The following is a 23,369-nucleotide window of genomic DNA, read 5'->3' as shown; positions in this document are numbered from 1 at the left end:
GAATCATTAGGGCTGAATTTTTTAAACTGCCACTCCTCAAAAGCAGTGGGGTCATCACTAGAGTGATTTTTTTTCCCATACAGGTGACAAAAATGACTTTATTCTATTAAGCAGTAGCAGAGGGTGAAATTCACCACCTAACTGACTAGTCACTTCCTGATCATGACAGATGTTTTTGAATGTTAGAAAAATGCAAAGTCAATAATAAAATGCCAGCCACAGTGGAAGGAGACAAAACGACTACCTTGGCTTTATTTCTCACCTTATTTCGTTTGAGAGGTATGTTTGCTCGTTAATGTCTGTTCTCTTGTCCTGGTTCCTAAAGAGAGCAGCAGTTTCACCAGAATTGGTGATATGAAAAATGAAGCGGAGCACCCAAAGTCAGCACGTTCTTGGAGAGAAGAATAAAACCTCAACCCACACTTTTCTCCAGAATGATGACTGCTGGGGCGCTCACTGCTGGGGGCGCCTGGGTCCTCAGGACTCAGGAGTGAGGGCAGGGCGGGGGGTCCTGGCAGCTGCGTTCCAGGCCGGCTCTCCCCACCCGGCCGGTCACTGCCCTCTGGAGGCCACAGAGTCCGGGCTGCAACTCAGGGAGAAAGGCACCTGGCCGAGGCTTGAAATCAGGATCAGCTACCGGCAAACCCCAAAGGTGTGTGTGAACAGAATAATTAGTCAACTAAGACCTTTACAGATGAGGAAGCTACGGCCAGGAAGGTTAAATGAGTTGCCTGGATTCCTCTGCAGAACTGGCCCCGGAACCCAGGTTTCCTGACCCTCGAGAGACTTGGAGCTGTTTTTATGGAAATAGTTAAGTCCCTTGTATAAATATGTCAAGCCTCACTTTAACATATTTAAAGGGAATTGCTTAGTCTGCTTTAAATTCTGGTAGAAGTAGTTTAAGTTTTATGATGTCTTATTAGCTTATTTTAGGAAAACGAATTATTAGAATTATTTTCTATGAGCAATAATGGTTGAACTGGAAAGGAATTTTAAGATTCAACTAGTTCCCTCTACCCCAGATTTACAGATGAGCCGCACTGGGGAGCCTGGACGCCTCACATGTTTGATCAGCCCCCGTGGGACTGCTGACCAAGCCACTGCACGCCCCTACTTGGGCATTCTTCCTGCAATGCCTTCTTCTGTAGTCCTTCCCAGACAAGTGCTGCCTCCGCAGTGTTTACACCCGAGCTGCAGAAAGCATTAGAGAGCCCGGGAGAGCTGGGTCCCAGCGGGAGGGTTGAGCAAGCGGGTGGCAGCTTCAGGTCCAAGCCATCTCAACATTCCTGATCAACGGCCACAACACACACTGCATGGTGGGGTCAGCGTGATTCTGGAGACCCTCACAAAAGTTAACAGATAGATTGGTAAACTACTTACTAACTGAAAAAAGGGAGGGAAAACCATGAAAGTATACTTCTGGAGAGTTGCCTTGGAACAACAAATCAAACCAAAAATTAAAACCAAGAAACAAACATTTGAAAAATCAAAATTAAGGCTAAAAAAGCAAATGGAGTTCTAATAACCTTCCAACTGTAAGTCTGGCTGTCTGGAATCAGATTTCAATTCAAGAGTGACATATGTTTTTCCACTAACAATGATTTTTTTTTTTTTTTTTAAAGCAAAGAAAGGCCAACTGGGCATTCCCCTCCACATTTAGATGTTCACTCAGCACATGAAAGCTGACCAATTCATGTAATGTGTTTTGTTTCCAGGGCAGGAAATTCCAAATGGAAGGGAAAAATAATCAAACAAGCAGTTTTCAGATCTTTCCACACGTTAACCCTAATCATGATTCCAACAGTTTGTAGGGTTGGGCTAGCTTTCAATCCTGTGAAGTAAAGGATTGGAGGGAGAAATTCATAAAACTTCAGGTCTTGGTTATCTGTCCTAAGGGAAAGAGTTGGGATTCAAATTCATTATAATTTTAATCAAGAAATTCTACATTTACTAAATGTACGTTATGTTTTCCCTTCTCTAACTAAATGTTGTATTTATGGGGTGGGGGGAGGGGAGCAGTCTTACTTAAAACACCTGGTTACCAGCTATGCACTCCCTAAGGATGGAAGATGACTCAGAGCTTCACAGAGAATAAACAACTGAGCACTGCTTGGTACATATTAGGTTCAGCAGAAAGCCCAGTGGGTGCTCATTGCCCTAACAATTTGCTAATTAATCTGATATAAGGTGCCCCACCAGAAGAGTCTGGACTTCAATCTTCTGAGGTTTAAAGGGACACAGGGCTCCTTGGGATGCAACAAGATAACTACCGGCAGGGTGTGGAGGTAGGTGGGTTCATTGTGCAAATGAGAAAGGATGGGGCAGTGGGAACATCTAACATTATTCTAGAACAGTAAGATCCCATTTTAAGACCCCCCAAAACTGGGCGAAAGTCAATGTAATAAACAATTTTTTCTGGAAAAACCAAAGCAAAAAAAAAACAAAGTTGGCAATTGCCCCTAGGCATCATATTAAAGGGAAAATGTCTATTTTAAGAAGTGGATTAAAAACAACATAAGCAGTTTGTAAATTTTATCTTCATTTTCCATTGCATAAAACTGGGATTGCCGTTGAGGCTGAGTTCAGAATACTTAATATGCAGATAAGTAAGGTCAGAGTGTTTCTTGGTTTGAATTATTTATTTTAGATCATAGTCTCCTTTCTGCCCGACTGTGTGTGTGTGTGTGTGTGTGTGTGTGTGTGTGTGTGTGTGCTTAACACAGCAGGTTACCATCAGAAAGATAAGCGCATTAGGGAAAGTAGTTCTTTCTGGCAGCAGCTCCCCTTATGAGCTATTGTTTAGCATATAACTGAGTGTTTGGAACAAAGATGAGCCCTTATAAATCATGGACATAGAGATTAAATTTTCTGGCCGTGTTGCGGGTAAAGTGAACATTAAATAAATGAGTGGAAGAACAAGGGTGGATCTCCTGGTGAGATCCATATTTAGGTGCCATTTAAGGGCTTTATCAACCAGTGTCTCATTTTAATACAGGGATCTTTTTTTTTTTCCCATTGACAGGTCCCTGAACACCCTAAAACAGACTTTCAAATTTCCCTATTATTTAAAATCAAGATTACATTAAAATACTGTTCAATTTCCCTGCATAGTTTCATGACACAAGCCCTACATTTTCTTTCCTTGCAAACAGAAAACAATTTATAGCATTGTTTTTCAAAATGTAGTACACAACCCACTGGCATCGGGATCATAAGAAGGTAGTTTATAAATCCAGATTCTTGGGCCCCACCTCAGGCCTCCTGAATCATAAACTCCGGGGGTAGGGCCCAGAGAATCTGCAGTTTTCAAAGCTCTCTGGGTGATTTTAACGCACAGTAAGGTTTGAGAACCACATACTTAAAAGGCATGTGACCGATATCTTTAGAATACTACCTTGATTACTATATACTTGTTGAATTAATTTCTAAACTGAAAACCAGAAATAATTAGGAGTAAATTATTATTTGCAAAATGTTCTAATTTGTCTTTTTAAAAAATGAGATCTGTATGAATTTATATCAACTCCAGGAAAGCACAGAAGTCCCCAAGAACTAGAAGCGATATTCCAGAGAAGCTTCTATTGATTCTGCTCTAAACAGATTTCCTTTACTTTTTAAAAGGGAGGTTGGAACTTGGGCACCAAGGTCTCCTTCTGCCCCGCTCAGCTTTTGGATTTTCAAACTAGCAAGATTTTCTCTCAGATAAATTTGATGGAGTTTCTGATCCAGCTTATCAGTTAGGAAGATTATCAGAAAATAAAACATCAGGCAAATGAAGCAGATCTAACAAGAAAGGAAAAAACCATAAACCATGTTTACACAGAGAGGGTTCCTGGCGGGGACCTGGGTCACTGACTGAATGAGCTGCCGGGGGCCACACAAAGGTATCGGGTTTGGGATGAGAATGAAGATGAGAAGATACAAACAGGTGGAGAGGAGATTCGGTTCTTGAAAGAGAAGAGGAGGAGGAGGAATCTGACACTAAAAAAGTGAAAGAGAAAAATAAAAAAGGATAAAGGCAAAAAAACTTTAGAAACACAAAGAAAAAAAATAAACTGGCTTTTAATATACTCACATAAGCTGCAAAGAAAATGAAGTCATGTAATACACAATCATTCCTCTACTTGACAAAAGAATACAAGTGCTTTTCGAAGAAAACAAATTTGCTGTTTTTTCCACTGGTTATTTAATTGTTCTGCAACAACACCACGGCATAAAAACATCTCAGATTTACCTGGGCACAGATTCAGCAGTATGATCCATTGAAAATAATACCTCTTTAACCTAGAATACCCAGGATATTCTGGAGGAAAAGAAACTATTTGCTTTTCAACTGGAAAGGATTAGAACTTGACTTTTCCTTGATTTGTTTTTTATGAGAAGCACTTATATAAAGTTTACTTGAAAACTAAGGTCTTTCTAGGTGCAGATACTGAGGTGCAACAATGGGTCAGGTCCCCAAATCGTGACAATGGAGTCTAAGCTTGCTAAGCTGGTCTACGGTTGGGTCCACTGGCCAGGCACTTTGAAAAGGAAGCTATTACTGTCACTTCCATGTCTTCAGCTGGAGAGATACACAGCAGTAGGGAGAACCACCACAGTGACAAATTAAAATTTTTCCCAGAAAAAATGGATCAAACTTTCAAGGTAAAAGAATCATTACTATGGATCGGTGTCTGTTAATATGTACCAATGATTAAAGATAAATCTCCTTACTCCACATCCTGTTTTGAAGGCAAAAGGAAGAAAAAGAATTCTTTTTCCTCCTCTATTTAAGGAACTAACTTATTCCAAAGAAAAGACAATGATTCAAAGCTTCAAAGTTAAATGACTCACTCCATTTGATTCCTCTCCCTTGATGGCTAGGACCTACTGGATGACAGAGGTGGGGGGAAGGGGACCCAGAGGTGATATTAGAAGGGAAAGCATATTCTTTAAGGGTTTTTTTTTTTCAGTCTGCCACATCCATTTAATAAAACCAATGTCCACTCTTTAGCCACAGTGGACTCAGCTAGTCCAGAGCTTCTAGACATGGGTTCCCCTTATGTTATTGCACAGATCTGCATATGGACAATTTCAGAGGTGGAAAACCATACCCCAGTTAATTATTCACTTTCCAAAATCAAGAACACTGAGCCTGTACTTTATAATGACCCAGATGTATAATAATGGTATCTCGGTTATATTTTTATAACCGAGCTCTTATCTGTTTGACATATACACTGAAATTTTAACAGGCAAAATATGATGTCTGAGATCTGCCGCAAAATATGATGTCTGAGATCTGCGTCAAAATAGTCTACAAAAACTAAGTGTGGGACAGCAGAGATACAGGAAAAAAAGAATAGGACTTGTTGAAGGCTGGTGGTAGGTACATGGGGATTCATTATACGAGTATTTCTATTTTGGTATACTTGAAATTTTTCCACAGTAGAAAATTTTTTAAAAAAGGAAATAAATTTTAGTTCTGGAAGACAAAAACAACAAGCCAAGAGGGCCTGTGGCTTCACAAAGGAGTCTACTGCACATTGGGTGACTCAGAATTGGCAGTATCACAACCGTGGCAGGTCGCCTCGGCTTTGGCCACACGCCTTTGCCCGCTGTGCCCTTGTCGGATGCATTTCGAAAAGCAGAGAAGCACTGCGGAAGCCTGAGGACGTTCTCCCAAATGGGTGCAGAGGGATCCTCAGGGCATGCGTAAAGGGACACGTCACAGGGGCTGTGCAGCACGTATATGGTGTGCTATTTTCAAGTCAAGGGACACGGGAAATAAGATCTAATCTTATTTGCATGGGAGGGTAAACAAAAAGCTAATGAAAAATGGTTATCTTTAGGGAAAAGCAAGATGGAAGGGCAGGGATGGAAGCAGAACATCTCTATGGAACCTTCGGAATCAGAGTTTGAACCAAATCTGTGGGTCGTTCACGAGACAGGCGGTCCCCACTGATGCCCTAATAAGAACCGCTGCCCTCCTGCGACCAGCCACGGTCTGAACTATATAAAACTGGGCTTTATTAATCAAGATGGAGGCATCTTTTCCATTTATAGGCGAGCCTTCCTAATTTTTAAGACTCTCTGGTTCAAACAATCACTTCAGAATGTTTTACCATCATTTATAATCAGTCTGCAACTGATAAGGCCTGCTAACATGGCCTTCCGTTTCTCTGATTCCTGGCCTCCTGGGTAAGTAACTGGTGATGTGAAAAGCAACGATTTGGGGCTCTGGGGGCAGGGCCGGTGACAGGAGTCTTGGAGGGGGTCGTGTGGACATACGACCACACCAACACAATAAACTGGTCACTGGCCAGCGCCTGGGAGGCTGTGGTTTTGTCCTGTTGTCCAAGGGCACCTGCCCCAGAGATCCAGACTCCAAACCCCCAGGCTCCGGAGTGAGGGAGAGCAGTGTCCGCTACGGACAAGGGGCAGCGACCCCCGGCTCTGCCACGGAGACACGCCTCGGCTGGCAGCTGCGGCGCCTGATGTTTAACCTGAAGAGGGAGCCTCCTGGAGGCTCTGGGGAAAAGGTCCCAAGGGGCAAAGGGGAGAATGAATCCCAAGGGCCTCACTCATTTTCTCCCACTGTCTGTTTTTAATGTGATGTGGATGAAAGTCTCAGACCTCAGGGGAAATTAAGGTCCCGATCAGCTGGAGGGGAAGGGGGTCTGAATTTAGTACGAGTGTCCTCGCAGGGTCCTGGGGGTTAGGGGAGAAGGGGAAGCTGGCCCTGGGCAGATCACAGCAGCTGTGAGCCAGCCGTAGTGAATGTTACCTCCCTCTCCTCTCTCCCCGGGGTCCGAGCCTCACCTCTCAGTGGCTAAGTCCTGACAGCCTGACCTTCCCTTTCCTGCAGCGAAGGGGGGCTACACACGTCGCTCTAGCAGGTCTGGACCACGAGCAGGACTCTGCTGCGCTATCCCAGGTCAGAGTCTGCCTGGTTCGCCGTCTAAGCCCACCAATTACTGCCCCTCCACCCAGGGGCCGGGCTACTCCAGGGGCGAGTTTCTCTGTGGCCTAGCTGGCCTGCATTTTGAGCAGTGGCTGCAAGCCCTGTTAAACTGCGCTAATTTATAATTCATGCTGCTTCCAATGCCCAACACTCTTTTGACCTAGGAGCCCCAGGGCCCTGGGATCAGGCTTCTTAAGCCGACTTTAAATTTGGCAAAAGGGAGACTAGCACAGGAAGGCAGGCAGCTGTGAGGACGGCCTTGGGTGAGTACCACACCCGGCTCCCATTGCCACCTGGGGAGAGGTTTTCCAAGGATGGCTGTGCATGCCTCAGGGCTGCTCTCTGGCTCTTTGGAGGGGCTTGGTCAGGAGCCGGGACCTGGCACAGTGCAGGAGAAAGACCCGGAGGCTCCTTTCATGAAATCAAGCCACAGAAGACCAGGTGTACCCAGACAGCGATTCAGCCTGACCCAGGGCCCTCTGGGGTGGCGGGAGAAGCAACAAAACCAGCTTCCAAATGATGTTCTGGAACTACCCCTGAGGCTCAAAGCGCCATGGATTTCTTTACATTTTGTGGGTCTGTCGAGTCCTCCGAATTGCCACTGAAAAGTCAGTATTACTACTAAAGTTACTTGTTCGGAGTTCCGGAGATTACAGAGGTATCTTTACCCCTCTGTACTTAGGCAACTGTGGAAACGCAAATGATAACTGAGGTGTAAATATCTGCTCCGAGGCAGTCAGTGCCACAAGCTTGCTCGTGGGGTCAGTAGATTCAGAAGCTCTGAACCCACCTGCCTCTCCCTGCAGGGTTTTTTGTGGGGTTGTGTGAGTTCATATGTGCAACTGATTAGAAACCAAAAGCTTGATTTTAGCAAGGTCTGAAATCTAAAGAAAGAGAAAGAAACAGAAAAGCAGAGGGGAAGCTTGATGGGGATGGGAACAGTCTAATTTTAGTTTCGAATTTTCGGCTCCAAGAGCAAGGGGAAAAATAGAAAGATTTCAAAGAGCTGTGTTGGGCAAGTAATATTACTTCCCCCACTGTGAACACACACTTGAAAAAAGACACTGGAGAAAATGCACCTCAGGTGAGAGTTTAGCCTATTTGGGTGAGGACTTCTTCCCACCCCAGGCCCTGATGGTCTTCATCCCGCGCGGCTTGGGGCCAGGCCCCATGTCCCTTCTGGTTGACACCGTTTCGGCCCCTCTGGCTTTTTATTCTCACCTGTCTCGGGATCGCTGAAGTCTGGCAAAGTAATTGTATTAAGCTGTCGTCTGTCAGCAATGGTTCTATCTAAGAGGCTGCTCCCACGTCCAGAATCACTGCAAAACACAGCTACAAATGTCAGTCATTTGAAGGGTGGGCAGGGGAAGGAAACAGAGTCAACCAATCCCGACTCCTGAAATGCAGCAAAACCTTCTGTGCATTTTTTGAGCTTCTTCAGCACCTTTCCACTCATCACCGGGCATCCTGCTTCCCTGCCCGGCCTGGGCTGGGATTCCTTTCAGGATCCATATCACAAACACGGCTTAAACCGCACCCAGAGACCCAAGCTAATTTTCGTCTCTTTTGTGTCATTGTAAGACACAAAAATGAGAACTTCAAGCCACGTTCTCCATCCACCGTGTGGGGGAAAGTGATGAGCATTCTGTGCTGGTAAGTCTCAGGCTCATCAAGCCCATAAACACATCATCCTCGAGTCGTCTTTAGGAACCAACGCTCTACACCAGTGCATTTAAGCCCTGGCTGCACAGAAAAATCACCCGGGGCATCTCTAAAAGCCACTGATGCCTGGGTCCTGCCTCCACACCAAAAAAATCAGAATTTCTGGTTTTCAGAGCTCCCCAGATGGTTCTAATGCATAGCCAAATTCAAGAACCACTGGCCCTTCCTTTGCAAAGGGTGATCACAGCCACGGCCTCATTTGGGTCCTAAGAACAAGCCTTTAAGATAAATGGCGTGGTTGATACCTCTATTTAATAGACAAGAGAGAGGAGGTGTGAGGCCCTACACTGAGCTGGGTGCTGGCAGAGCGGCAGCTACAGCCCCCTTCCAGTGTTCCCGCGCTGGGCAGGCTGGGCCTTGGAGAGAACACGGTAGCGTCTTGGCAGCAGTCTGCAGGCCGGTGCTCCTCGTTAGCTGCCTGCACTGAATCCCCCTCTCCAGGCCGCTCCTGCATAACATAACGGGATCAGCCCCACTCCTCGGGCGAGTCACGTGGGAGACCTCATCGGGACTAACTGGAACGAAACACCGTTAAGGGCCCTTGGCTCATAAAGACTTTTTTTTTTTTTTAAATTCTAAGCAGCTTGTAAGTAAAAACAATGAAACAATTGCATTCTTTTTTCCTCTATCATGATATTCTATCAAAAGATGCATACGTCTCTTGAGGTTTGAGCCTTTAATGCTTTTCTTTGAATCCATTTTTTTTTTCCAATCTGGGGGCTCTAGAAATGATTTTTTTTTTTTGTTAAGAAGTTCAAATTCCACAATAAAGGGACACAATTTCCTTCCTCTATGCAGCTGTTTCTAAAAGTGGTACAAACAAGATTTGCTATGAAACTTAATATGGTTTGCAGGCTGCAATTTCCACGTCCAGTGATGTAGTTAGAGAAATCCACAGGAAACAAAAGGAAACTTGCTTCAGTACAGACTGGTTTGTCAGCCTATACTTATGACATCACTGGATACATGCTTTTTGGAATCTGTTCTATTAATTATTTCCGTGACTGAGAAACAATAAATGTCTCTGAGCAGAAGACAGCATAAAAGTACATGCAAATTTGCATTAATCACATTAGCAACTGAATATTTCTAGCATTGATCTGTTCATGCATGTATTTTTAATATAAATATTACAAAAAATACTACAAAAATATTACAAAGAGTTAATTATCTGAATGTTGCAATGGCTCCCCACTTAGGAGTTTTTCGGAAGATCTTATCTCAAAATACAGTGAAATTTTTCATCACCTTGGGGATTCCAGGACACACAATGAGGTCTTGGAATTGCCAAGGAAGGACTTGCCTGGGTTTTCAATGGACCAAATCACAGTAAGTGGATGGGAAATGTCTGGTTCAGCCACAATCCTCCAGGCTTCTCATTTCACCAAGTATCAGAGCACAGGGTTGGCTGCTGCATGTCACGCTGGGTCCTGGAACCCAACCAGGAGTCTGGGTTCTTATCCCACATCTGTCACTAATGGTAGGTCACTTTGAGCAAGGCCCCTTTCTCTGTGCCTCAGTGACTTCCCTGTGAGGTGAGGATAAGGATTGTCTTCCCACACAGGAGTGTGTCAGGCTGAACTGAGGTCATGGACACAGAACATTCAGAAGAATTATAACTTCTGGACACACGCCAGGTGTCCTTATAAATACCATGCCTCCAAACATGCATCTGGGGTTAACAAGGCTGGCTGACTTCTGGAGACAACTTATTCCCAGCTGTCTGGTGCAACAGTAGGTGTGGAGAAGCTGAGTTAAGGACCTCCTACTCCAGATGTTATAAACCCCAACTAAAACGAAGATCTTAACTTATGAACCTCAGCCAATGATACGGACCCACGACCTATATTTCCCTTCCACCAGCTGAGAAACAATATTTGGTTACATTCCTTAGTTTATCTCCATAGTATTTGTTTATCTCCATAGTATCTGTTGCTTATATAGCAACAAATAACTATTCACAATGGAGATGCTTTCATTTCCACTCTGACGGTTGTGACTGACTGAGAATTTTGCTGGATGCCTTAAGCAGGTTTTAGTTCTTTGTGTATATGGTGCAGAATTTGCCTTTGCCACGATCCACAGGATGTGGAAGAAGGGGCAGAGGGAGGCCTGGCCTCGCTCTCTCATTCTGGCCAGCCTCTCTCCCGCAAGCCTTCCTCTCTCCCTCTGGGACACATCTGCTTGGGCACCTCCATGGACCACCTCCCCCTACGGCTCAGTCACCTCACCTCTTCTCTGCCTGGCCCTTAGGTGCCAGGACCACCTCCGAAGGAGGATGACAGGAGGGAAAGGAAAACCATTCCTGGTCAGCGGTGTTCGTAGAGGGTTTAGGGAAAGGAAACTGGAAGGAACCCCAAATCCACCGCACGTAAGCTGCAGAGATCCACGTATGTAGATGTACACATCCAGGTAATTTCTATTCCCTTAAATACGGACTGAAAATCCAGAGTACACTGTACTGATGGTTAAGTTCTCCTGGAAACTGGAAGCTTCTCTTGGAAATCCTCTAACACAGCTACACAGAGATTAAACACAGGAGGCGAGCTGGTGGTGGACTGGGAACCAGAACCCTGGGGTCTTTGTCACAGCTTTGTCCCTTCCCAGCTCTGAGACAGTGCCTGGCACACAATAAACACTGATGTAATAGAGGGGCCTTGGATAGGAAACCAGGACATTTCCCAGGCAACTTAAGGCTGGATTACATGAATCAAGGCAGTTCTCAACATTCCCGAACTCAGTTTTCTCATCAGTAAAATGGGTCTGATGTAACACGACATTTGGCCATTTTATGGGGCTACTTTGAAGATGAATGAGAGCACACTTTGTGAAAAGAAAAGCTCCACCAAAATACGGATGACTACTAGCATGAAATGGGGTTTCCAATTTCCAACTGAGGTTAGAGCAAAGAAATTGTCTTTTTAAAAAATGTTTATATGCTATTCGTTAATGTGATTGAAATGGGACTTAGGAAGAAAAAATTTTCTTCCGATCATATGGCTACATGATGGAGATGGTTTAAGTGGCAGTGACAAGAGGGGGGAAGAAGTAGTTAATAATAAAAAATAAAAATAAAGGAAAAAAAGCTGGTTGTCAATTCAGAGAGGCAGCATGGGTGATGGAGAGAGCTTTGATGTTCGGCAGACCTGGGTTTGAATAATAGCTCTACTAGTTGTTTAATTGAGAAAACTAGGGCAAGTTCTTCAATAAAAGTGAAGTGTAGCTTCACTTTTATTTTCTATGAAGTGGAAAAGAACAGTAGCTTTCTTGCAAGGCTGAGGCAGGGGTTGAGGAGAACATATAAACAGCTTAGCACGGGGCGGCACAGAGAAGGTACAGCGTCCCTTGCTGAAGCGCTGGACCGTCTGGCGAGGCTCTGGCCAGAAGTCACACTGTCTTAAGTGGCCAAGTCAACGCGCACAAGAGCTGAGGGAGCTGTGCACTTCAGCAGGAGAGAAGACGAAACGTGAGGCAGATTTCTGTCCTAAAGGCAAGCAGAACTGCAGGCCTCGGGAAATAAACCCAGGCTTCTGAAATGACCAACACCTTGCCAAATGTACACTCAGGAGAACGCCACCCACCCTTTGCTCACAGCAGGAGAAGCGTTCTCAGCCTGCAGGGACCACTCTTTGGCCTAAGGCTGCGTTCAGCGACTGGCTCAGAGGGTGGTTCTCCTTCAAGCAAGAGTGAAGAGGAGGGACGGGTCGCAGAGAACAGGAAGCGAGGTCTTGTCTCCGTTTGGCCCTGTTACTGCCCATGTCTTCTTCTGCGCCCCCTTCAGTCCCACCGCTCTGGAGGCCCGTGCCAGCCCCTGGGTGGGGCTCTTGGGGGTGGCGAGCGGTGGGACGCCCTGGGAGGGGTGAGCGCAGGTCCCTCACAACTGAGCACACTTAGAAACACGGGCGCCTGAGCCCGGAAGTCAGTGAGGGCCTTCTCCAGCTGGAAACCAACCGCCCCCTGCCAGCATGCTTTCTGCTCAGTTTTCACGTCTTTTATTAAGCAGGGATGCTTCTCACCCGCTTGGGCATGCGTTTCTATCCTCTTCTAAAGCCCCGTGTTTCCCGACTTGAGGCTGCCGGGCCCAGAGCTGCCCTTATCTGGAGAACTGCGGGGTGTGCTGTCCCTGTCAAGACGCTGCCCTCCCCTCTTCTGCTTTATTCTACTGCCAGGGTCACGCCCTCCCCGACTGTACTGGGGAGGATGTCTAAATTTGCACACTGGTGAGGGCTACAGGAGAAACATTTATTTATATCCCAGAGAAAACAGAGTTAAAAAAACAAACAGGAAACTCCTTAATAAGGGACTGCTGCACTGCCAGCCCCCCTCCCTCAAGGCTCTGGGAGTAGCCGGAGGGAGCAGTTCCGTGGAGCTGATGGTCCTCCTCCGCCCACCCCCACCCCCACCCCCACCCCCACCCCCAGCCAGACTCTGCGCCCGGAGCCAGGGTCCCCCCCTTGCCTGGCCCTGAAGGATCCTTCAGGGAGCCGAGCAAGTGTGGACACAGCCCAGGCATTTGGTTAAGTATTTTTAAAAAGCTTTCCAATTCTGCTATTTTTTCTTCTCCTCACATGCAATACTCTTGGTTGCTAAGTGGGAAGAAATGTGGGGAGGTGGGAGAGGTGTGGAGAACTGAGGGAAAACTGGCAACGGGAAAGCTGATGGATTTATTTTCTCACTTCTAAAGGGGGTACAGACAAAGGGATGTGCTCCAGTAGGAAGCAGCCAGCTCGGGGAGTATCGCCTGTAGCTGGGCTCCCGGCAAAGACCCTCCCTCAAATCCTGCTGCGTCTGGTAGGCTGGGAGTGGGGACTTTGGGGGACATAAATATGGACATTTCCTATTTCTGCCTACAGACTCAGAAAAGTAGAATTTTTTTAAAAAATTAAAATGATCTTTATCTCCAGAACATACCCACAAAAGGGAAGAGGCCAGTTTCACGATTAGCTTTTCACCAAGAGGAAGATGGGCCCTGTGGGCCTGGGAACGTGCCACAGGCTACGGTTAGGAAGGGGACTCTCGTGTAATTCTTGTGGCTCAGGCTCTGCAAGGGGGGTCTCCCGGCCAAGCTCCCCCATCTTCTAGCCACACCGCCCACGGGGCTTGTGGTCTCAACTCTGTCTCATATCAGCTCATCAGGATCCATCACCTCAACAGGGCCCTGATTTTGAATATATATATTTTTTCACGGCAGAAACTTGTCAGACAAGATCTCACACGGAACCCCACCAGCACCCTGCTGCTTCCCTAACCCCACCCCACCTTTCCTCCCGCCCGCAGCGACTCACCAGCCCACCTGCCCGCCTCCTGCTGGGCTGGATTGGGTGGGCCACACCCTTGAACACATTTACCATTTGACTTATACAGTTTTAGGCTCCTGACTCTTAAGAGCAGAATGTGGGCTGTCCATGCATCTTGCCGCGAACTTGAAAAATATTCTGAGTGTTTGAGCAGTTGTTTGAATTCACCTGCATCGTGAGGTCCCTTTTCATTAAATCACTTCCTTCACAGGTCAGGGCACACTTCGTAATCTAGACACATGCCAGGAAACACTGCTCAAGACTTGAAGATGGTGTTTTTCGGGGACATGCTGGGAGTTGACTAGGGGACCTTCCCCAGATTATCTGCCTCTGCAGGGTGGGTGCCTTTGACTGACTCCGACTGGCTGGGCCCTTTCACATCTCTGTGGGGCAGAGCTGGCCGGTAGAAAACCTATGAATTTTGTCTGGTCGAGATACAATCAACGTCCACCCTGCAGAAAAGATAACCCCAAACAATGTATTTCATTGTTCTATAGAATATTATTGTTTTTATATGTATTTGCAAATTCGTTTCAGCAAATCTATTTTTCAAGTTCTTCTTTGAATGGGTCTTAACATTTTACTGCTTCCCTCATTAGTTAATGAGGTAAATAAAATCTTTCATATGTGCTAATCTTTCATGTTTGATATGTGCTCATCTTTTATATTTGTTTGAGTCATGATTTTAACTTTTTGAAAGTTACACTTTATCATGTCAAAAGCAATTTCTACTCTCCTTAATAGCATGTGGCCTGTTGCCTATGCAGGTCTTTTTAAAATATTACTGTGAGAACCCCATCTGGAATATATAATTGACTAGTCTATCCATAAATCACCAGAAAGATAAAGACTCGTCAAAGGGAATTACGTAAATGGCTGGCTGAGAGAAGTCAGATGGAGACCGATTGGAAGTGAGCCTAGAGGGCCACCGTGGCCACAAAAGCATAAGAAACCCACGATTTGGAGATTTCATCAGACACTAAGAGAAAATCTCCTTAAAAATGTAATGTGTGAGGCTCCACTGCTCTTACCTGTGGCTCCCGGGGGCCTAGGGGTGCACAGGGGCGGAGAATTTGTCCTGCTAAATGCCAATCGGGGATGGACTGAGAGGCAGGGGCCATGCAAAACCCACGCACAACAGGCGCCGCCGCTGGCCTCTTACCTGGGATTGGTAAGATTGTAGCAGGATTTCCAAATCTGTAGCATGTGCTTACAAGTGAGGAGCGCCTCATCCGGGCCCCGGCACAGCGACTCCAACTTCACTTTGGAAAACAGTAGTCTGTGGTGGGGAGATAAAGGGAGAAAAGAACACAGCTCAAGCCAGAGTCCCCACCAGAACATAACAAAGTAGCCGGAAGCTCTGTACTCATTCTAGAAGGGGGCGTCCAAAGGCTGGATCCGAGGGAAGCAGTGGCAGCAGGGCCGAGGATTCCAGAACTCCCGGCTCAATATCTGCCTCTGCATAAGTCTCACCCCCAAGGCCAATGCCGGCACAATGCCACCATGTGTGGTCAGGTTAAATGTATCGGAGTGGTTAATTTCATTCAGAACACAGGGATTTTATCAAGACCGTGCTTTTTAGAACAAAGCCAATTTATTTGCAAAACTTCAAAAATGCATCAAAAGCGAATCTTGATTTATTTACAAAATTACACAGGAGATGTAATTATCTACATAAATATCTACAAATAACCTTCCACAATGATCCTCATCATGGGAAGGAGATGAAAGCCTGAACCGAGGACACATAAAAAGGGGGCCTCGGGCTAAGGCCCTCTCCTCTTTGATCTTCTCCAGCCCTGCTCTGTAGGGGCTAGGACTTCACCAAGTCACCCATAGTCACCCACTACCTCTTCCCAATTTTTTTTACCACCGATGGCTTCGCGTTCCGCCCAGACCTTCAGGGCACTAAGCTTAGCCCCTTCTCCCTTTCGTGGCCCCTCAGAGCTGCCCCGCCCCCTAAGTCTACTTATGTCCCTCTAGACATCAGCTCCCTTGGTCCCTGGGCTCATCACTACTGTCCTTGTGAAAGCCCCGCCATGAGCCCAGGGACCGTCCTGATGGTCTTGCTGTCCACTCACCTGCCCGGCTCTAAGAAGTCATATAATAAAGATCTCCAAAAATCATTTTCATTCTCAGCTCAAGAAACTACAACGATTCCTTATTGACTATAATAATAAGTCAAAATTCCTTATCGAGTCCTTTAAGACAGGGGTACTGGTCCGCGGCCTGTTAGGAACCGGGCCGCACAGCAGGAGGTGAGCAGCGAGTGAGCAAAGCTTCATGTGCCGCCCCCCCCATCACTCGCATTACCTCCTGAACCATCTGCCCTGCCTCCCACGGCCCCCCACCTGTCCGGAGAAAAACTGTCTTCCGTGAAACTGGTCCCTGGTGCCAAAAAGCTTGGGGACCGCTGCTTTAAGACACTCTGCCCACTGGCCAACTCCTACGTCACCATCCCATTCAGTGCCACGTATCCCACTGGGCCCTTTACTCCTACCAATGTAATTCACTGGCCAAAGGCTATGTTTTCATCATAACTCTAAGAATATATGCCATGTTCTCAATCTTAATCTCTACTAATCCACGTCGCTCCTTAATTCTTTCTAAATTCAGCTAAAACTCCACCTCATCAAATAGGTCTTCCATGGATACCACCTTCATACCTTTATCTTTACTCCGTGTGTATCCTATTAGCTGGTGTTTGTTGTTAATAAAAAGAAGACAAAGACAGGGAGGAGCTCCTGTTTTTTAAAGGTCTTCTCTGTGCCCGTGCTTGGCACTTTACCAAACAATATCAGTGTTATCTTTGTAAGCACCCCTCTCAGTAGGGGGTTTTACCTCCCTTCAATAAAAGAACCCCTGGCCTCACTTCCACAGTGCTTAGAACTGTGCTCTGAGGTCAGTGGGCTTTAAATCAGCATTTGCTCACTGACTATTTTCTCTATAAACCGCAGAAGGTAAAGAAATATGTTTCTAGTGATTTAAGTTAGATATATAGGAGAAGTCCTCACTACTCGTTTGAAGGCAGGCACTTCGGAGGAGGGACGTCCGCCCCCTGCTCCAGGAGAGGTGGCATGAGGGTGGTCCTAACAGCCACCACCCAAGCTCAGGATGGGTTAGCACCAACTACTCCCTCCAAATGGAACACAGGATGCCCAAGGGGGCGCTGGTGGCTCCCAGAGGGGTCAGGGCTGCAGCCTTCTCAAGCCTGGGTCTGCAGAAGCCTAGGACGATGGAATAACAGGCCAGGTAATGAGAGGGATGGAGGCCCTGATCTACCAGCGGGTGGGCGTAAAGAGTGAGGCCAGACGTGAGAACAGGGCTTGGCTTCTGCTCAAAAACGCCTCAAGAAGCGGAAGTTCCCTGAGGCCCTTCCAGGACTGCCTGCAAGGAATGGCAGCCACTCAGGCTGTCTTGAGGGGTTTTTAAGGAGCCAGAAGCCAACTCCTGCTGATGTCTTCAGGAGTCCAGAAGGTGGTGGGAGTACTTCTCCACCAGAATCTCCCACATGACATGGGTCAAGTTGACATGGGTCAACTGGAACATGTGTTACAAAGGAAGGAGGAGCTGCCGAACGGTCACCTGCCAGCATTTGGTGGAGACCTACTTGGAGGCCAGAGACCCTCGTGGATGAGGTCTGGGTGCCAAGCAATTCTGGCCAGGGGAGACCCCCCCGAGACCATGGTGCTCTCTGGAGGTACACCGAGTCCTCTGGCTGAGTCAAGCTCGGAGCTTGCCAGCCCACGGAGGGCCACGGAGTCGTGGGGAAGGTTTCCTGGCCTGGCAGGCAGCGCTGCGGCTCTAAGAGCAATTATCCACGATTCCTCTAACTGTACCAAAGTACAAAACACCAGAGCTCGTCTCTAAGCCACAGCTTGGGGGAACAGTTCTGTGCAAGGCTTCTTGGCTGGAAAAAGAACTTCTAATTAACATGAAATAACAGCTTTCAAACACTTGACTCAGGATATGGAGTTGAAAGGTGTGGGCTGGATTTCAGAGAACCAGACAGGAAGAACAATAGTAGAATTGCTGAGCCCAAATGATGGAAAAGGTACTTGGAAGTGAAGCAAGGGGAGCGGCGTGAAGGAGAGGCTGACGGAGAAGAGGAGCTGAGAGCACAGGCTGGGGAGAAAAAGCAAAGCCTCTCGGCCACTGTCAGATGTGTCCAGAGCGATGGGCAGAAAGTTCCAGGAGCCTTTAGCTCTGACATGTTCTTGCGCGCAAAGGAGAAGCAGGAGATTGGAGGCCTCAGAGACTGTGCTCCTTCTCGCCACTCCCCAGACCTCGGCTGGTTTATAAGGCAGAGAACAATGCCGAAAACAGAACAAGGGACTTGTCAACATGTTTGCCGAGCCCTGCTCCCACATTTCAAGATTGTTCGAAAACATCTGGCTGGGTGCATGTTACATTGGCACAGACGTGAAGAGTACACAAACAACGATAAGCGTTAATGTGCTGCGTTTGATGTCCAAAGATATTGTAGATTCCATCTACTGAGGAAACCCTGAGGCAAAAAACCTGGGACCAACCAGCACTGACTGCATTTCAATCTGTGGAACTGTCAACCTGATAGAGAGGGCAAAGGGATGGCCGGGCTGAGATCATTTGCCGGCCACATCACCCAGGACCCACCACAAATTAAGTGAGATGTTCCTCTTAAGTATAGTAAGGCATCACATGCTGGGTAAATGGTCTATTCCTGTTCCCTATACCTAGCTTAAAGTCCATTAATCTAATTTAAAAAAATTTTGCCCAGAGACTCTTTGAATACTTACAGGAAATTAATGAAGAATAGAACCTCGCTAAAATACCAATCTAACAATGTTCCTGGTAGTCCAAATCTAGCATCACGTGCAATGCCTTTTATGATCTGGCTCCTGCCCACATGCTTAGCCTCTGTCTGCCCTCTGCCCACCACGTACATCCCCCATTCTAGCCACGATCAACTTCCTCCGCATGTCACTCTCCTTCATGCCCCTGGGTCTTTGCACATGCTGTTCCTTCTGCCTGGAATGCCTTTTCCATCCGCTTCTGCTTTTTAAGCCTCTACTCATCTTTTCAGATTCAGGTCAAAGAGCCTCCCCAACCCCCAACCGCTGAAGCCAGCCTTAAGTAATAGGAGCTAAAACTCCCAAATGGAAATGCAATTCCAGAAAATACAAGAGCTCTCAACTGTGGAATAATAAGCTATAAGCCAGGAAGCTTCTGCTTTCAAGACAGTTGAAATAATAACAATAACAGCAGCAGCTGCCAGACACTGTAAATATGTAATCAGTGATCTCTACAACAACCCTCCAAGTTAGGCTGAGAGCTAAGGAATCTGCCCAAGTTCACGTTGCCAGTCGCTGTTAGAACAGAAATGTAAACCCAAACCCATCTGACTCCGAAGAGCCAAACAAGAAACAGAGGAGAATGACTTGAGATGTTCTAACCACACTACTGACACTAATGAAGATATGTAGCATTTTCTAATCCATTGTTAAATATTTAAAACCCTAAAATGTGCAAAGATCTGTGTTAGATACTGTGTGGAATAAAAGTGGCATAAAATACAGTCCCTTGCCCTCAGAGAAGTTACAGGCCAATCAGCAGGAAAGACTTGCCACGAATATTAGGCAGGATTTCTGGCTTAGGGACAGATTAAGGCCCTGAAATTTGGGTAGGGTTGCAGAAAAAGTGGAGTTTGGGCTCCTGGGGTATTGTTCCTAGGATACATCATACATGGTTCTTTGAAAAATGATCACATTAAAAAAAACATGGATCACATTTGCCTGTGCTTTTTGTGACTTGCCTCTTTCACTCAAAAGTCAGGCCCAGGGCTTCCCTGGTGGCGCAGTGGTTGAGAATCTGCCTGCTAACGCAGGGGACACGGGTTCGAGCCCTGGTCTGGGAAGATCCCACATGCCGTGGAGCAACTAGGCCCATGAGCCACAATTACTGAGCCTGTGCGTCTGGAGCCTGTGCTCCGCAACAAGAGAGGCCGCTACAGTGAGAGGCCCGCGCACCGTGATGAAGAGTGGCCCCCACTTGCCGCAACTAGAGAAAGTCCTCGCACAGAAACGAAGACCCAACACAGACAAAAATTAAAAAAAAAAAAAAAAAAAGTCAAGCACATATAAAATTCTAGACACTTGAACGATGCAGTTCATCAAGGCTTTACTTTTCATTAAAACTAACAGAAACAATACTTTACCCCATTTTTGGAATTTTTTGAGAATCCCAAGATAACTCCTGAAATAACTGTCTGGCTTAGTGTAGACCTTAGAAAGAAGATACAGGCCCCTGGGGAAGCTCTGGGGCCATGTGGCCTGGTGACTTTTCACTGGGCGCCCTGGAGAATGTACCAGGGCCAGGTTTAACGTCTAATCCTCCTCCCCGGGAAGACCTTCCTCACTCCCTGGAGACTGCCCCCAAGCACTGGCTCCCCCCCCCCCCCATCTCTCTGGTTTCGCTTCACCCTGGGCCCCACCCCCACGAGACACAGACTCAACAGGATTCCTCGAGCTTTTGCCATGTGCCCTCCCATCTTCCTGCCTGCGCTCACGGTGCTCCCTCCGCCTGCCTGAAGTCCCCTCCCCAGCGCCCCTCCTACTCTACCTGTGCAAGTCCCACCGTCTGACATCTCCTATGACTCACCCCCCGCCCCCCAGGCAGCATCTAGCTCCTTCCTCATCTCATCTGTATAAAATTTTTTTTGTAATCCATTTACTCACCCCATAATTTGTACAGCTGACTACCTACATGTCAGTGTGCCTGATAATGAACTTGAATTTGTTCATCCTTTTGTCAATCATTAAAAAAATGCCTATTATGCCCTTGAGGCCACAAAGGGGAATAAGACATGGTATCTTTCCCCACCAAAGCTCACAGTCTAGTGTTACATACACATATGTGATGAACACAGACATACGGACAAGGTTCTCTGGCAGCACAAAAGGAAGGAGACAGGGTCTGCCTGGGGGGTCATGCAAGACAGCCGAGAAGTAGGACTTTCACAGTTAGGGTGGGAGTGGTCCTGGGGAGGGGTCTTCCAGGCAGGCAGATGGACCATCTTGACAAAGGCAGGAGCGTCCCGTGCACTCAAGGAATGGTGTCTGGAGTCTGGGATATAAGGCTGGGGCCCGAGAAGAAGCTAAAAGGGTAGATATTGCTAAATTCTGAAATCTAATACGCCTCACTAAGCTTTCTGATGAAGAACTGTCCATGAAAATAAATTTGGAAAGTTTAGAGAAATTCTAAAGTAATAATTCCCTCCAATCTTATTTGGCAGTATAAACAATGCGCTCATTAAGTGCATCAAGGAGGAAACACACATATTAATAAACAAAACCCTCACTAATTAGCAGATCCGTAAATGCTGTATTCAAGGCAACTGATTCAGAAAGAACATCATGGGAACCTTGAACGTTTGGTATTTTGTGCTGATCTGTGTTTGTGTGCTCTTGGGCTCAGCATGCCAGGGACCTGTCTTTGTTTATCTGCTGAATGTAGGCTGGGATGCAAAACAGCTGTGCAGAAAACGCATGTGGTATTTGCCCACGTGGGGCAAATGGCCACAGGGGACTTGGATACCGCCCACATCTCTCACTTCCCGGGAGCCTGACCTGAGAGCTGGAGTGGGGCGGGCTGCCAAACACCTGAAGGGAAGTGTCACCACTTTGTCACCAGGTACAAGTGACAGTACATCAGGCAGGGGTGGGGAGGAGGTAGGTATGCTCAAATGAAATTTTAAATTGAGAAGATGGCTTGGCAGCCACAGAGCAGATGGTGAGAGAAAAGAGATGTGCTCCAAGCACATGGTGAGGAGGAGGAGCGGTGGAAATCTGAAGCCAGATGAGTCAGCTGGGAACAAAGTCAGACAGGACCGAGCGGCAGCCGGTCACGGAGAGGATGTTCCCAACACCTCTAACCCACCCCTCAGAGGGGGACAAGGGGCTGCTCTCAGGTTTCGCTGGGGCTTTCGTGAAGGAAATCCATCTCAGGTCCTTGTTACCAGCATTTCTCACGTCCTGCTGGTCTTGGAGCCCTTGCTCTCCTGGCCGGGTTTCCAAAGCAGCCCAATCCCAGGAGGTGGTGTTCTCTGCAAAAAGCAGCCTCTGATCCGGGGCTGAGTCACTGTCACTGGAGATCAATGCCACGACTGGCCTGCGAGCTGCCCGGCCTGACGCAGCTCCACAGGCCCGGTCACCACCAGGCGAGCCCATGATGGTGGGGTCGCAGCTGCGCAGGCCCCAGAGCTGAGGCTACCAGCCCCCTGAGGACCCTCTGGCGACAGCTGGAAGGGATGGGGGGGGGGGTGTGTGTGGAACCAGTCACGTGACTGCTTCCATTAGATATCAAACATTGCTTGGTGGGGGGGGGTCTCACTAATGGTGATTGTTCAGTAAATGTCACCTGAATGAATGATCTGTATACTCAACCATTACACAGGAAATACACAATTCCTTTGATCATCTGGCTCACCTAATTGCTGTATTGACGTGCTGTTCATTGACTCATTAGAAAAAATATAGATTTTTCCAATTAACCCAGCCCTGGAAAAGGCCTTGAGAGGTCCTATAATGCTTTACTGCTCAAGAGCGTGGTTGGGACAAGCAGCCTCTGCATCCCCTGGGAGCATGTGAGAAATGCAGAAAGTACACACCACTCTAGACTCAATGGGTCAGAATCTTCATGTAACAAGAGTCCTAGGTGACTTGTGCAAACTTAAGTTCAAAAAGCACCACTCTACTTCGTAACTCTCCATCTTAGCCTTCAAATGGTCTGATTTTTTTAAAAAAAAGACATCCAAGGAAAAGAGTTCCCATAGTCCCTACACTTAGGCAATTCTACCTGTGTTTATTTCATTCCAGTAAGGATTTTGCGGGTATTTTATTCTTAAATTCAGTGGCAATTCTGATCAACCACCTACATTAAGCTCACAAATGAAGGCTACCCCCACCTGTGGTCTTGAACCTTCCTTTCCTTCTGGAGAGATTCTCTGGAGCGCTTTCTGGTGGATGTGCTATATAACCCTGCCCAGGTCCTTCCCGAGCCTCTCCAGTGAGGGGCAGCGTACCATCCACATTGTCACCCACATAAAGGGCACGTCCTGAGTCTGCAAAGCACTGGATAATCATCCACTGCCCTTGGGGGTCCTCCTCTTCAGGGCTGGAAAACTCAAACGTCTTCCAGAACCAAGCAAGTAAACAGGAGCTGAGCTCAGGATCTCAGGGAGTGTTTGGAGTCCTGCCTGCCTAGCCTGAAGATAATCAAATCCAGACATCTTTGAAATGCGCATTGACCTCCTGGAATTCTAAGAGATGTCTGCTCACAGGCTGCCAGACAGAAACCCTTCGTCTACAAGTTTTAAAGGGATCAAATCTGAGTGCCTGGTTTCCTTTACAAAACCCCCAAGTGCA

General features: G+C 47.0%; 1 protein-coding gene across 8 annotated transcripts in view; it reads right to left on the bottom strand.

The window, feature by feature from the left end:
• Positions 1-23,369, bottom strand: part of TTC7B (tetratricopeptide repeat domain 7B) — a 241,342-nt gene that overhangs the window by 53,351 nt on the left and 164,622 nt on the right. For 5 of the 8 annotated variants that reach the window (XM_057542440.1, XM_057542438.1, XM_007180873.2 and 2 more), the window contains 4 exons: positions 15,128-15,244; positions 8,168-8,265; positions 3,820-3,981; positions 1,381-1,431 (listed from right to left, as the gene is read on the bottom strand). In XM_057542440.1, coding sequence (XP_057398423.1) covers positions 1,381-1,431; positions 3,820-3,981; positions 8,168-8,265; positions 15,128-15,244 — 428 coding nt within the window. The remainder of the gene's footprint in view (positions 1-1,380; positions 1,432-3,819; positions 3,982-8,167; positions 8,266-15,127; positions 15,245-23,369) is intronic. The other 3 variants (XM_057542439.1, XM_057542441.1, XM_057542442.1) reach the window with 3 other exon arrangements.

This window comes from Balaenoptera acutorostrata, chromosome 3, assembly GCF_949987535.1.
Source record: "Balaenoptera acutorostrata chromosome 3, mBalAcu1.1, whole genome shotgun sequence".
Classification (NCBI taxonomy): Eukaryota; Metazoa; Chordata; class Mammalia; order Artiodactyla; family Balaenopteridae; genus Balaenoptera; species Balaenoptera acutorostrata.
Note: the sequence above shows the minus strand (reverse complement) of the source record. Positions and strands in the feature narration are given on the sequence as shown.